Raw genomic sequence first — 15,610 nt, 5'->3', positions numbered from 1 at the left:
ACTCTATTTAGCCCAAACATCAGTATTTGAAACAAAGAATGGAAAAACAAGAGGTTTTTACCAAAATCTATCTGAAAACAAAAAAAACACTAATTCCTAAGAAAATTAAAAATCTACTTCCTAGCAAAGTTTCAACGTGCTGTGGAATGAGTAGCTGCAAGTTAGGGACAGAAATCTCTCTGAGGTAGAGCACAATTTGAACAGTGATGTCCTGACAGGACACCTGGAAGCCTAAAAGTGCTGGCAAGGGCCATCTGTGCTTAAGGCATGATATAAATGACAGCTCATCCACTTCTGAAGTGTTGTTAAGCACTTCCCATTTGTTGTACCAGTTTCTGAAATTAGCCAGGAAGGAAGAGATGTTTGTAAAAGATTTTTTTTTTTTACCCCATACTCAAAGAACCAGTGACAACTGGCTTATTTGAGTTAGTTCTTTTTGGTAGACTTTAGATAAAAATCTGACAGTCCTAGGAAAGCATCAATGTGGCTATGTACTTTTCAGACCTTTATATTGTAAACTACAGTCTATGGTCATGCCTTTTCAGCCTTCACAGGTCTCTAGTTTTAATTTACAGAAAAACGGTGTAAATGTTAAATTCTGTATGTTTGCTTATATGAAAAGTCTTTCAGAGCCCTTATTTCATCCATTAGAAAAGTGAGGTTTATATGCCTTACTAGATTTTCCCTAGAAACAATACTATTGTTTTTAAAATTATTCCCAAGTAGCAGGAATAAGGGCAGAACAGGGACATAAAAGTATAGCAGTGTAAATGCTATGGATTATAAGTGCTTTTTGGTTCCCAATATTTTGCTTTTGTCTGTTCTGCTTTCAGCTGGTTACTGATTTGCACTGCTAATTTAACCACTTCTCTGTACAGTTCAGTTCATAGATAGGTTTTGTGACTTATTTTACCAAAATGGTCTAATAATCTATGTATATCTATTCAAAAATGAAGTCTTTAGACATTCAAATACAAAGGTATCCTACTTTGCCTCTGAATTTGTTCAATATTCTTTGAATCTAATTCTCAGGTGCCTGTAAAAAGGAACCTAGCACTATTACTCTCTTATGTATGTGAATGAGGAATAAAAGTAATTATTAATCTGTGATATAAAAATATAACGCATATTCCTCTAGTGTCTTCTTTGTCTGGAATATAGCACTTTGCATTTCCTTAATGAAATACTTTTCTTATTATGAAGCTATACTGAAACTTTTAAGCTTACATCTCTTACCTCACCAGGAAGTGTATCATGCAGGATTTCTTTTCCCATGGCAATCATATTTAAAATATGATCGCATGGGCTTAAAATAGTATCTCAGAAAAGTCACCATTTCAAACTGCTTTCATAGAATTATAGTGTCATTGAAAGGTCTGCCTCCAAATATCATCTAATTCTAACTTCCCTCCATGGGCAGGGACACTTTCCACTAGACCAGGCTGCTCACAGCTCCATCCAGCCTGACCCTGAACACTTGTAATGACAGGACATCCACAGCTTCTCTGAGCAACCTGTTCCAGTGTCTCAACACCCTCATTAAAAATTTTTTCTTCCTTATGTCTAATCTAAATTTATCATGTTTCAATTTAAAACCTTTGTGCCTTGCCCTGTCACTACAGGTATTGGTAAAAAGTCTCAGTCTTTATCTTAGTGTCCCTTTAAGAATCGAAAGCCTGCAATAAGGTCTTCATGGAGCTTTCTGTTCTCCAGGATGAACAACCCCAACCCTCTGAACCTTTCTTCATAGGAGAGATGTTCCAGCCCTCTGATCATTTTAATGGCCCTACCCTGGACCTCTTTCATGCCTTTCTTGTGCTGGGAATTCCACAGATGGACATAGCACTCTAAGTGGTGTTTCACAAGAGCAGAGCAGAGGGGCAGAATCACCTCCTTCTCCCTGCTGGCTGTGCATCTTTTGATGCAGCCCAGCATCAGGGTACAATTGACTTTCTGGGCTGCAAGCCTGCATTGCCAGCTCATGTTCAACATTTCATCTACCAGTGTCCTCCAATATTTCTTGATAGGCTGCTCTCAATCCTTCTATCCTCTAGACTGTATTGATACCAGGGATTGCTTCAACCCAGATGCAGGACCTTTCAATCAGCTTTGTTGAACTTCCTGAGTTTTTCAAGGACCTGGCTCTCAAGCCTGTGAAGGTCCCTCTCGATGGCATCACTTCCCTCCAGCGTGTCATTTCTGATGACACTGTGGTGTCATCAGAAAACCTGCTGAAGGTGCCCTCAATCCTTTTGTTCGTGTCATTGATGAAGATACTCAATACTATTGAATGCATTTTGACACCTTCAGATATTTTAATGTTCATTCAGATAGTACCAGCAAAACCTTTGATACTGTCTTCCATGGCATTCTCCTGGAGAAACTGGCAGCCCATGGCTTGGACAGATACTCTTTTCACTAGGTAATAAACTAGCTTGGATGAACAGGCCCAGACTGGTCATGAATGGTACTACATCAGGTTGGCAAACAGTCTCTAGTGGGGTTGCCCAAGGCTCAGTATTGGGGCCAGCCCTGTTTAATGTCTTCATTTATGATCTGGATGAGGGGATCAAGTGAACCCTCAGTAAGTTCGCAGATGATACTAAGCTGAATAGGAGTGTTGATCTGCGGAGGCCAGGAAGGCTCTGCAGAGGGATCTGGAAAGGCTGGTTCAGTGGGCAGAGGCCGGTGGTGTGAGGTTCAACAAGATAAAGTGCTGGGTTCTGCACTTGGGTCACAACAACCCCATGCAGCATTACAGTCTGGGAGAAGAGTGGCTGGAAACCTGCCTGGTGGAAAGGGACCTGGCAGTGTTGGTTGACAGCAGCTGAACATGAGCCAATGGCATCCTGACCTGTATCAGCAATTGTGTGGCCAGCAGGACCAGGGCAGTAATTGTCTGGTTGTACTCTGACTCGCTCCCTGATGAGGCCACATCTCAAATCCTGTGTTCAGTTCTTGGCTCCTCACTGTGAAAAGGACATTCAGGTGCTGGAGAATGTCCAGAGAAGGGCAATGGAGCTGGTGAAGGGTCTGAAGCAAAAGTCCCATAAAGAGAGGCTGAGGGAGCTGGGGTTATTTAGCCTGGAGAAAAGGAGGCTCAGGGGGGACCTTTTCACTCTCTACAACTCCCTGAAAGGAGTTTGTAGCCAGGTGGTGGTTGGGCTCTCCTCCTAGACAACAAACAACAGGACAAGAGGAAAAGGCCTCAAGCTCTGCCATGGGAGGTTCAGGTTGGATATCAGGAAGAATTTTTCACTGAAAGGGTGGTTAAGCACTGGAATGGGCTTCCCAGGGAGGTGTTGGAGTCCCTATTCCTGGAGGTGTTCAAGAAATTACTGGACATGGCACTTAGTGCTATGGTCTAGTTGACAAGGTGGTGACCAATAGAAGGTTGGATTTGATGATCTTAGATGTCTTTTCCAGCCTAGGTGGTTCTGTGATTCTGTAATTTGAAATTGGAAAAAAAGCTGCAACTGTGGTTAGTGCTGAATTTGTTATTACTCTGTGGAAATTAGAACTGACATGCAGGTTTTAAAGTGATCTTTATTATGGTCTGTTTTATTGTTTTGAACTTGTTCAGGTACATGAATGAAGGTTTCTATACATCCCACTGCATTTGGAAAAGGTTTATTGTTGTTTGCTTGCATTTTGCAATGAAAAAATATCATCTTACATGTGCTAATATTAATTACTGGTTGTACTAATATTGCTTAACTGTAATAAATATTATCATAATAACCACATTAGTGCTGAAAATAATGAAATGCGTCACTGCATTACTGTTGTCTATGGAGCAAACACTGTAGGATGAGAAGGAATGTAACATCATCTATTTTTTATATGATGCCTAGAAGTGCACAACACAGGAATTAAAAAACCATTCTGGATAAGTATTTTATGTGATGCTTTTTCTAAGTATAATGACAGTTAAATATATATCAAGGGTGGGAAGGAAGAACAAAAATTAAACCAAGGTAAAATAAGTAAAACATGGTTGAGTTTGAAGGCCATCATTTACACCTTAAAAACCTGATAATAAAGGTGATTTCTACCAGCTGCATTTAGATATCTAGAAAGGTTTACCAGTTCCCATGTGATTGCATTTCCTGGCTTTACAGGAGTTAGGGTGTGAATAAAGAAAGTATTTGGTTGTAGTTTCCAGAAGAATAAAGGTGACATGCACTCCAATACATTCCTTATTTTTATCACTAGAAGGTATGCAAACTTCTGCATCATCACAAGGAACTGCTTTAAAAAAAATAAATAAACAAAAAAAAATTTTAAATCTCAGTATATCTTTAGGGAAAGTCTTCCAAAATACCTAACCACAGAATCCCCATCTGGTACATCACAGGTGTTCTGTGAGTAAAATGAGGATTTCGTTATCTAGGACAGCCAAAATCAGCTGCATTTTACCATACGTGTTTGATTTTTCTTGGTTTTACTAGCATAGTATCTATTAAAAGTGAACACAGTGTGAGATGGGAACTTGCAACTGCATTAATATAGAAGTTTCTGGACTTGTGTTTAATCCTACTGGTACATGTACATTCAGAGAATTTTGCAATGAGTGTTTAAATGAACATTTAGGGAAACAAAAACTTCCTCATAAAACTAGAAGAATTTTTTTTCCATGCACAAGTAAATAAACTTCCTCTGATTCCTAATATACTTTGCTGCATTGCACTGTTCTTGTATTGTCTTATGGATTTGTTAATAGCAGATACTGAAATATCGAATATTTTCAGAACTCTAGACTATTATTTCCAAAGTTCTTGTGCCCCTGAGCACACTTATGTTATTGTTAAGTTCACAGAAAATTGATTCTCAGTACAATACTCCTCTAAAAGATATTATATATAATTTCTCTCTTGAGCACTTTGAAGGAATACATTGCATATTGCCATAATGTGAGACAGTTTTTAACTTTAAGAAATAAGAACAAATAAAGAATCAATGATTTTGCTATATCAAGCTTTTTTTCCCATCACTTAAACAGCCACCATAAATTTCCTGCTCAAATTTTCTTCACTGAAATGTTCTCTTCCCCCATTTGAAACATCATTCCTAACCCCGACCTTCAGGTGCTGTACAACCAAAAAGGCCCTTAAATTTCCTCAGGTCAGCTTTGTTAGACCAAGGATGTACCTCAGTCAGGCTTTTATTGCATCACATTACAGCTTTAGCTTTTTTAGTTTTTCTGTAATGTATACAACTTTTACACATTTATAACTTCGATCTTACTGTCTTGCAATAGCAACATGCTTTATTCATAAGTTCATTTTTCTTGAGTAACATGGATTCATTCTAAAAAGAAAAGAAAACATGAATTTCATACTACATAGGATCAATATGATTTCCCTTATATAAAAGAATACCCTCAAAATTTATACCCTGGTAGGAAAACAGCTTAATAAAATAGCTCTATTTTATTAATATCATTATTAACTCAGATCAGAAAAAAGCTCTAGGGCAGCAGCTCTGAAAGCATTTCTTGAGCTTTAACTCCATCAAACATTGCTATCTTGAATCTTCAAGGACTTATCCATAGTTTCCAAGAAATTGAATAGATTGTTTTTGAATAATTTATTTCAAAACTTAACCCTGATGAGCATCTTTCTGGACAGTCAGCAGAGCACCATCCTCTACAACTTCATTTCTCATTACAGTTGAATTTTCGATTCTTTTTGATGAAGGAGAAGGAGCTAATGGTGAAGTCACTCTCCACCATAAAAAAGCTGTAAGGTAATGCATTTGCCCAGGAAGTGTGAGATAGATCATTCCCATTCTATGCCATTCGCAACATGAGAGGGACTGAAACTGTCCGAGGACATTTTGTAAAAGCTGATTACTTAAATTCCTGGATAAGTGTTCTCAGAACTAGGCTGCTGTTTTAAAAAAATATCTTCAACAGAGATAGCAGTGGTTTTGAGATTTTTTCAAGTTTTTGAAAATTTTTCAACTACAAATCTCTGAGCTTTAATTTAGAGACATCTTAATATGCTATGTGAGTTTAGAATATGCTTTAGAATATACTTACCAGATTGTATTCTTCTAGGGACTGTCCAAGCAGTTAAATATGAAATATGCACATAGGCATTGAGCCCAGACAGGACAGTGACGAGGGATACAGTTTTCATTTCACAGTGATATAGGCAGTTTTATTTATTTTCTTGTGAAGCAGTCTGCTAGGGCTTCTTGAAAATGTAAGTAGATTGATAGAGTTTTAATGAGACTAAGGTTAAATGGATGTGCTGAAGTTACAAACTAGACACTTAGATGTTCTTTCAGATCTCACCCTAGAACTGTCAGAACTGCACTAAAATGAGATACACCAAGGAAAACTTTCTTGATCACGAAGACTGACTGTAGAAGAGTACTGAAGTAGCAGTATTTACAATAGTTTGCATGAATTTCCAAAATTGAAATAATCTCTTAGTAGATAGTAAGCACCATTTTCACTTGTCATTATATGTTAGAGAAATCAGGTTTTTATTTATTTGGAGTTTTATTTGGTTTGGGGGGTTTGGGTTTTGGGGTTTTTTTATAATTATAGATATTCAGCTACTGTAATTCTACAGAATGCACTGAAAATTTGCTAAACATTAAATGTTAGCCTGACTGATACATTTTTGTCAATAATATGTGAGACTTCAAAGTGTAACCAAAGGGAAGAAATAGGAATTAAGTAAAACAGAAAGTCAGTTCCGTTATATTTTCATTATATGATTTGGCTGAGCAAAATTGGACTAGAACTCATACCTTGCCCCAGAAGAACAATTTCATTCCTTGTGCTGAATGAAATGCCTGCTGAGCTAAGTTTCTATTACTGTAGCCATGGCAATTCCTGTTTCAATGATCCAGCAAAATGGAATTCTCTCCTAAATACAAACTCCCTAGAGAAAATAAGCAATTAAACAACAACAGCAGCAAAAGAATATTTATAATGTCTATTATAATTACATCCAAACTGCCTAGTTTTGTCTTTGTTAACATCCACCTGTGAATATGCCTTTCTGTGAGGTGCGGAAAGAAGCATTACATACAAAGTAATACCATAATGATCACCGGAAGCAGTCAGGCTGATAACTGATGGTCATTCTAAACCTGACAGGGTCATAAGAAGCAAAGGATCTCATACATGAACATCATGTCAACATGTCTTTATGCCTGTATTAGCATAATCTTGGCATTACTAGCTCTGTCCTAGAAAGGTTGCTATGATACAGAGCGATCCACATTTTACATGAAAAGAGAAATTGATGATGAATTAGAAAAATGGACAGAAAGTTATTATTTTGCATAACCCAGTATAATAATGTAAGACCAAATCTAATCTTCCATATGAGAAAAAATTCATTGGCTTGGCAGGATTTCAGTCAGGGCACAATTGTGGTTTAAATTCTAAAAAGTATTTAGCTGATGAAGTTGCCCATTCATATACCAAATACAATTTTTTTAGAATTGGGAACAGGTATGCTTTTTTCATGAGCACAGAATCAACAGAACTGTACAGTCTCCCATTGTACTTACCCACCTTCACAATCTTACAGTTAACAGTCAGAAAAAAACCCAACACAGCACTGTGGAAGAAAAATGACTGTATTTTATAAAACATACCTAGTGGGTCTATGTTGAAAGAAGTAGATGAGATACACTGAAACATGCACAGAATGTTTATGTCATCAATACATTCTTTTAATTAATAAATTGTACTTTAAGGAATTACTTCTGTGCCATTGGTGCTTTTCAGTCTTCAATGCGTTGAGTACAGTTGAAATAAGTGTTTTCACCACTTCCAAACAAATTATTTTCTCCCTTAATATTTGTCGACTAAGTCACAGAAAATACTCCATTACATCTTTAAATGTAGTATTAAAAGTCTCATTTAACCTTATAAAAACTTAAATTTTCCATTTTTACATTTTTTACAGGAATTTTACAGTTGTTAACTCAAAAATCATTGTTGTTACTATACGACCTGAGCCTAAAACTACAGATTCTTTCCTGGAGATAGAACTGGCTCATCTGTCTAATGTAAGTACAAGGGTAGTTGATATGCTTTTACAAGAATATTTGCCAAATCATATGAGAGAAAAGAAGTGGTGTTGTTTTAAATATCAGGTTATAAAATGCAGTTTAACTTCTAAAATTTAATCCCAGGAACAGTGTAACAATCTTTGAAAGGAATGTGTACTTGATCAGGCATGTGTATAAACAAAACAAAATTAATTGTTGTTTTGTGAATGTTGAGGTTTTTTATTAAACAGCAATTTCTGTTGAAGAGTTTCCATTAAATGCTTTCATGGTTACAATTGAAAATGTATCATTGTACTGACTGCTTAACCTTTTGCTCCCTGCATATTTCATAGAGCTACAATAGTTCTTCAGGCCCTTTCTTCTTTTCTTTGATTATTTTATAGAAGCCGGTTTTTACTTAACCCATCGTAGCAGACTACAAAAATGCTCTGGTTCCAATTTAGCTTACAGTCCTAATAAATGTTTGAGATTTTTTGTCATTTAAAGTCTATATTTCTCAGGCTTTAATCTCACATTAAAAATGTTTTAAATGTGAAAAAAAAAAAGGACTTTCTTTCCAAATATATGAAAAATATTTAGACTTTTTCTTTCTGTTTTCAGCGGTCTCCCAGCACTCACAAGGAAAATAAAATCTATCTTTTGTGGAAAATTTTCGTCATATACAATATTGGGAAAATAACATTAAGTGACAAGCATGGGAGTAATTTATGTGAAGGCACAACTTATAAACTCTCTCTGTTTATGTTACTAAGAGCTAGAGTTTGCTTTGAATAAAGTCATAAAGAGTCAGTTAGAAGAGACAGTTACTGGAACTTTTGAAAATAGTATTGTTATACAAAAATCTTTAAAGCTGTAATTTTTAAGTTATAAACAGTTACTCAAGTGGTCATATAGATACAATTCAGCTAGAGAAGTTCCAAATATTTCAGTCAGTAGCAAAATTGAATTAGTGACTCTGGGCAAAAGTATGAAGAAAACTTTTTGAACTCTAGATCTTTAAATTACATTTTACTCAAGGTTAGAAGAAACTGTTTTGACATTAATGGGCATTATGATCAGCCATTCAGTTCCCAGAAAAATGCCAATGCAAAGAACACCTCAGTGAAAGTTCGGCAGAAAAAAAGGAACAGAGGAACATAAACTGAGCTGATTCCTTACTTTTCAATAACATTGAAAGTGTATTGATGAAGAATTGTGTCGATTTGGGGTTTTATGGTTCTCTGTTTCTGTTTATTTTTAAGATGGTTTATGACATGTAGATTTCATTTTCTGTTTTGTTTTATTTTCTTTCAAACCTAAATTACATTGTATATATTAGGAGAAAATATCAGTCTTCAACATAACTTTTGTTTCTGTCAGATATTTCACTTAAAATATTACGATATATTTGCTGAAGTAAACACAAATTAATCCTATATATCAGGGGAAGAACCAATCAGCTTTGCAATAGAATACTTGTTTTGGTCTTACTAAGATCATTATTAGGAAGAATTTATGGTAATTTTCAATGCTATATTTTATAATCTATTATTTTAACAATGATTGGGGGGTTACTTACAGAAATTGCAGAATATAACATTTATATTTTGAAATTGAAATCACTACTTGAAAAAGTAGCAGGTAAGAGGGCCCATGGGGTAGCAGGTAAGAAAATGATTCTCATTAATTTGGTCACATGCAAGAAAACAAATTTAAAAATTATATAAGAAAATAATACTGGTAAGCAATGTATTAGCATTGAAAATATTTCTAGACCAAACACAAGCTATTAAAACAAGCACAACACAGGCAAGACTAGACTAATAAAAGGTTGAACTGCTAAACCCAGAAGCTGAAATTCTACAAAATTATTAGAGAGGGAATTTTTTTTCATCTTTTTTTAATCCGTCCTTTTGATTAATTTAGAGCAAGTTTTTTGCCAAGTTTGAAAATCTTGAAAATTAAACTTCATTGTTACAAAAGATCAGATCATATCTTGACAAAGCAGAAAGGTAATAACCTTGCCAATACATATCAGAGCATTTCTTTTTTTTTTTGGTTCAGTTTTTGTCCTATAATATAATCCAGAAAAACATCAAGTGCTTGGATCAAATTTTCATCCCTTAAACTTACATACATTCTCCATTTATGTAGGATCTCAATCCACCTGAGTATACAAGTTGGATTGGCAGATACAATGACAATATCTTGCTCCGGAAAATCCATTAATACAAATCAGTTATATAATTTTAATATCTTTAAACATTTGATCATTTGTGTTCAAGACATAGCCTTCATCATGGAACTTTGGCTTAAAGAAATAAGGCTGTAGATGCACAGAAATAATATTTTGTAAGTTTGAGCATTCAGTTAAACAGAATCTAATTCTAATCTTCTTTGCTATAATTTTCTCACCTGAAAATAAGGATTTATTCTATTATAATATATTACCATAGGACAGGCTTTATGTACATACAACAAGATAAAATCATTGCTAATATATCTTTAATATTTGATAACGGCTCATTGATTAAACATTATGTCAGCTAAATAGATTAATTATTAAACAGAAAATAAAATATATTCTCTTTCGTCTGATTTTTTTTAATGTTTCTGTTATATTTGTTCTTTTCAAACCTTTGTTCTTGAAAATGCTGTTCGTTTATTTAGAACAGTTTGTTTGCAAATTGATTTAATGATGATATTTTAAGCATTTTGTAGTATATAGCATTTTGCCTACTAGTATATAGGAGTATATCCACACATTTGTTCTTTTACCGCCTTATCTACTGACTAAATTAGGTAGATAAGAGATTATGAAAAAAAGATGGGCAAATGGATAGTTTAAAAAGAGTTAATATGGCTAATTAAAATCAGGCTTAAAACACCAATTTATTCAAAATTTGTAATAATTTCTTCATTTTATATCAAAACTATCCAGTTTATTAATAAAACTGGAGGATTATCTTTTGGAGGAAGTGTAAACCACGATTACATGTGCTGTTTGAAATATATTGCGTGGTATTTGGATTTGTAGATAATTACAAATATAACAGAGAGCTGACCAGAGTGGAATGTGAGTTGCAATGCATCACTGCTCAGTTGGTTAGAGCATTGTGCTAATAAAAAATAGCACCAAGGTTGTGAGTTGAACCCCCGTATGGCCATTCACTGAAGAGTTGGGCTTGATGATCCTTGTGGATCCCTTTCAGTTCAAAATATTCTGTGATCTGTGATTTAGAGAACATGATACTTGGTCTTATAAAGTGTGAACATGTAGATGAATATGGCCACGTTTTTCCAGTAGTTTGATTAAAGAGACACCAAAGCAATCTTTAAAAAAATGCACAACTCAAACAGAATCCTATTTGCTCTAGAGAGAATATGAACTCTCACCTTCTGACAGCACAGAAGTTTACTCCAGGGCCACTAGAATAAGGAGCCAGCAGTAGCACAGGACATGAAATGTTCAGTGAGACTGAAAACCTGGGCAACAAAACAGCTGGCACTGTGCTGGATGACTGTCAAAGTTGCCAATCACATCTTGAAAGTTCAGTTTTATATGCCAGGGATACATACACATACATACACACATATGCCCATTTTTGAGATATCCAAGAAATGTGCTGTAGTGTATAAATCAATGCCACAGCAGTTGTAAACACTAATGAACACAGTAGCTGCTTCCTTAGCTGCAGCTGAGTAATTAGCTGGTAAGAGTACTGCCCTCACAGAGAGCCATGGCTATCGGAGACAGCTCTACAACAGCCCTGCAGCATTGCCAAGAGGTACCCCAGAGAGGCTGTGAAAAAGGTTAACAGATTAAAGGCAAAGAAGCAAATACAGAAACAAGCTCTTTGTGGTCCTTGCAGTGCTTGAAGGGTATTTGATCAGGTATCAAAAGAGGAAGAAGTTCTGAAAGGGCGCTGTGTCCTTGCAATCTGCCACTTCTGGTGGAACAAACTCACACAACACTTTCTTTAGGAGCAGGAGCAGTATTTATCCTGCTTCCCATGTTTCTGCTTAATCTCTCATTGGTGACTGCAGTGGCCAAACATACACTTTCTTTTCATTTGAATACATTTCAAAGAGAGCAAAGTGTGTGATCTGAGAGCAATTTTATCAGGCTTCAGTTTTCTGCAAAGGCTTTTATTTCCTTCTATTTTGTAGATTTCTTTATAATGGACATTTTTTCTGAAAGTGTTTTTTTATTCATTCTATTTGCACTCTGGGAATAGCAAGCATAAACTGTATGATGTCCACTGCTAGGAAAGACAAGTCTTAGATCTGAGAGATGCAAAGCCTTGTTATTATGCAGCTATAGGAGTACTTTTTTAATGTGCATGTAACTGTATCAGATTTCAAGTAGAACTTCACCCAGACTAATGATAAAAATTAATACTCTTATAAAATTACATTTTAAAGAGAATTTAATTCTGCACTGACATTCTTTTGTTCTTAATTTTTATCCTTCTACCTCTTCGTCCATCAATGTATCTGAAAGCTCCTGGCTAGTGATGCAGGGCCTGTTATCCACTGCTTTGTCCTGTGCTCTCTTCCCCTTCCTCTTCTTTATCTTATAAATACTTCAGGGGATGGAGCATCCTTTATTTATGTTTGTACAGTGCTATGTAAATATAAAGTTCCATAAGTATATGTTGGTTTTAAATATTTATACTCTACTCATAAAATTCAGTGCAGTCAGCAAAATACTAAAGTAGAGGTTCAAAATTTCCCTAAATGCCTCTCTCACAAGGACCTTTTTTATCTTTGACAAAGAGGTAGGTGGATTAATTTAAATATTTAATAGATTTTTACTTTACAGGTTGCCATGTTTTTTTTCTATAAATAAATCACTTTTGAGAATAAAATATTAAGGTGTGTTTTTTTATATGAAAGTACCTCTATATCTACTGCATCTACACTGTTCACTAGCATTAAGATCCAAAAATAGTGGATTCCTCCTGTTTCTTCAAATCACTTGTGATTTTTTAAAAGTATTTTTTTATTCTATATTTTATATAATTTGTTTGTGTAGTTCTGACTCCTGGGAATATCTAATGCTTATGATGAACAGGAATGTATTTTAGCAGTTTTAAGTACTTCTAAGTCAATTTGAGTGAATTTTAATTTTGTCTCAACACTTCCTCAGCAGCAAAATAAACGAGTAATTATATAGATTTTTCAATTTCCAAAAAAGTTCTCAATAGTTCATTGATTTGTAATAAAAAACCTAGATTCCCATTCTGTTCTAAATCAAATCAGGAATCTTCCACTGACTTTGAAGACAGAGGAGCCGGTATTGTAAAGCTCAACCACAAACAAAAAAATACATATTTCGAGCAAAACACTCTGCTGGTTTAGGACCTAATTTACAAAACCTTTGGACATTGCATGTGGGGTCTGTGAACCTGAAATCCCAACCTCTAGACATTTTTCCCAACATATGCTTAAAAGGTATTACTGGTTTTGACATCCAAATTCCTAAGGGGTCTAAAGTTCTGCTTCTAAACACACCAGAAATGCTCAGTCAAGTCTCTTAACAGATGAGCTATTATCTCATATTTTACTTCCACTAGGATATACCAAAAAGACAACTTTATGCTTTCCTTATCTAAGCAGAGAATGCACAAATACTCTGCTCTGAGGTTCAAGTGCCTTCAAAATATCCTATAAGAATTAACCTTAAGCTTTTGCCATTTCAGTGGCATCAATTCATCAGAGTATAAGGATGATCTTGTAGGAGGAGACCCAAATAAATTTTTAGGTCAAGCATGACAAGTATTTTTGCATACAGGTAACTAATAGGTCTGTTTGTTTTCTTCTTAGGGCACATTGAATCCCTACTGTGTGCTGTGGGATGATTCAAGAATGTAAGTGACAGATGTTTGCTTCTATTGCTATAGCTCAAATATTACGAAGTACCTAGTGATTTTTATGTAGTTGGTCAGTAAACCGGTTGATATGAGAGAGAGAGTGAACCTTTGACAGAGTGGAAGTACTGGATTCTCCAGTCACTTTGCTTCCTTTTTGCAGATACATAAACTGAAATATTCCAAAATCTCACCAGAAAGAGATTGCTTACGTAATAATTTTAATCTGCTTTTTCAAGATTAAAATGGGAATGGAGAAGAACTGTAGTTCCTTCATGGTAGTTGCTGGGCAACAGGCAAGTGGGTAAGCGATGAGACAAATAACTAAGGAAGACTCCCATTTCTGTTACTGCAGGGAGAAATACAATTTTTGAGTGTGATCCCCACAGCATTCTTCATTTTAGTTGGTTCAAATTTTCGTTTAAGTTTATTAAAATAATAGCTGTATTCTAAGCAGTGAAATCTTACTATTAGTCTTCTTGTACATTTTTCAGTGTTTCCCTTCTATAATGAAAAAAAGAAAGTGTTGCTGTAAGAAAGCAAATCAGTAAAATCAGTTGTGGTTTAAAATGAATCCTAAGTTTGTGCAGTTGTAATTTGCTGCATTAATCTTTCACAGTAAATCTCCCATTAAAGTTAAGGTGAACTTTGCATCGATGCAGATTAAGTGTTTCAAGGAGGATCTCTATATGGTTTCCATGTTACTTTTTTTTAAAGATGATGTTGTACTTCTTATCCAGGTATATTATATATGTCTTATAATACAGACTCATCTACAGTGTTAGAAATGGCATGCCTGTGATTTTGTGTTTTTATTCCTTGAGCTTGGATTTACATCAGCACACTGATGGCTGAGAAACAACCTTATAGTACAGAAATGAGAAACTTTGGACATGATACTAGAAATCTCTCCAAATACAAGTAGTGCCTTGGTTTATGCCTCTGCAAAAGAATCATAGTACCATTATTTGCCAGTAACATCATAGTATTCCATTTCCGTGAAATCTGTGGAATGAAGTACATGAAAGACTTGATCTTATGCATTATTAGGAGCACATGGATTGCAAAAGATTTGGAATATATTCTTTGTTTTCTCTTCACAATGTTTTGCTTATACAGGAGTGGTACATTGCTTTGTTTATAATTTTTTATATGGGTTACTTTAAGCACTGTGTATTTAGAGCACATGCTCTGATTTCACTGTTCCAGTTCAGAATATCAAAGTCATATTTAAATGGAATTAGACTGCTAAAAAAAATCCCAACACCATGTATTTTACAATGTGATTAAAAGATTTTATTCAGGTATTTGGGATGAATGTGTGAAGTAGTTGCAAACAAATGCATTTTGTGCTTGCCACTTGTTTTGCATTTCTCTTAGTATTTTTTTATGGAGAAGTTCAGTGCTACATATAAGTACTGTTTTCAATATGCTTCAGAATCTGGACTGAAGAGTAAACTTGTGAAACATCTAAAATTTACATAAAACTTACATAAAATAGTCTGAGGTTTTTGAGAGAGAAACACACATTTTTGTATTCTGAAGGATATCTTTACTAGGCATATTATTTAGTAGTTGCTATTGAATATGTTAGAAGGTGTGAAGACTGGGGGTGTTCTTGGAGATGTGTCCATTTTTAAAAGTGATAGGAGCCCTGAAGTATTCCCAATAAGATGTGATGCAGCAGTAAAGTCTGCATGGACACCACTGTCACT

At 35.0% G+C, this 15,610-nt stretch overlaps 1 protein-coding gene across 1 annotated transcript in view; it reads left to right on the top strand.

The window, feature by feature from the left end:
• The window catches only part of ADGRB3 (adhesion G protein-coupled receptor B3), a 449,879-nt gene that overhangs the window by 260,853 nt on the left and 173,416 nt on the right, over positions 1 to 15,610 (top strand). The window contains exons 15-16 of the mRNA XM_008637622.2: positions 7,938 to 8,040; positions 13,852 to 13,895. Of these exons, the coding sequence (XP_008635844.1) occupies positions 7,938 to 8,040; positions 13,852 to 13,895 (147 nt within the window). The remainder of the gene's footprint in view (positions 1 to 7,937; positions 8,041 to 13,851; positions 13,896 to 15,610) is intronic.

Source organism: Corvus brachyrhynchos, unplaced genomic scaffold (assembly GCF_000691975.1).
Source record: "Corvus brachyrhynchos isolate BGI_N302 unplaced genomic scaffold, ASM69197v1 scaffold136, whole genome shotgun sequence".
Lineage (NCBI taxonomy): Eukaryota > Metazoa > Chordata > Aves > Passeriformes > Corvidae > Corvus > Corvus brachyrhynchos.
The sequence above is the reverse complement of the archived record's forward strand: the minus strand, read 5'-3'. Positions and strand labels throughout refer to the sequence as shown.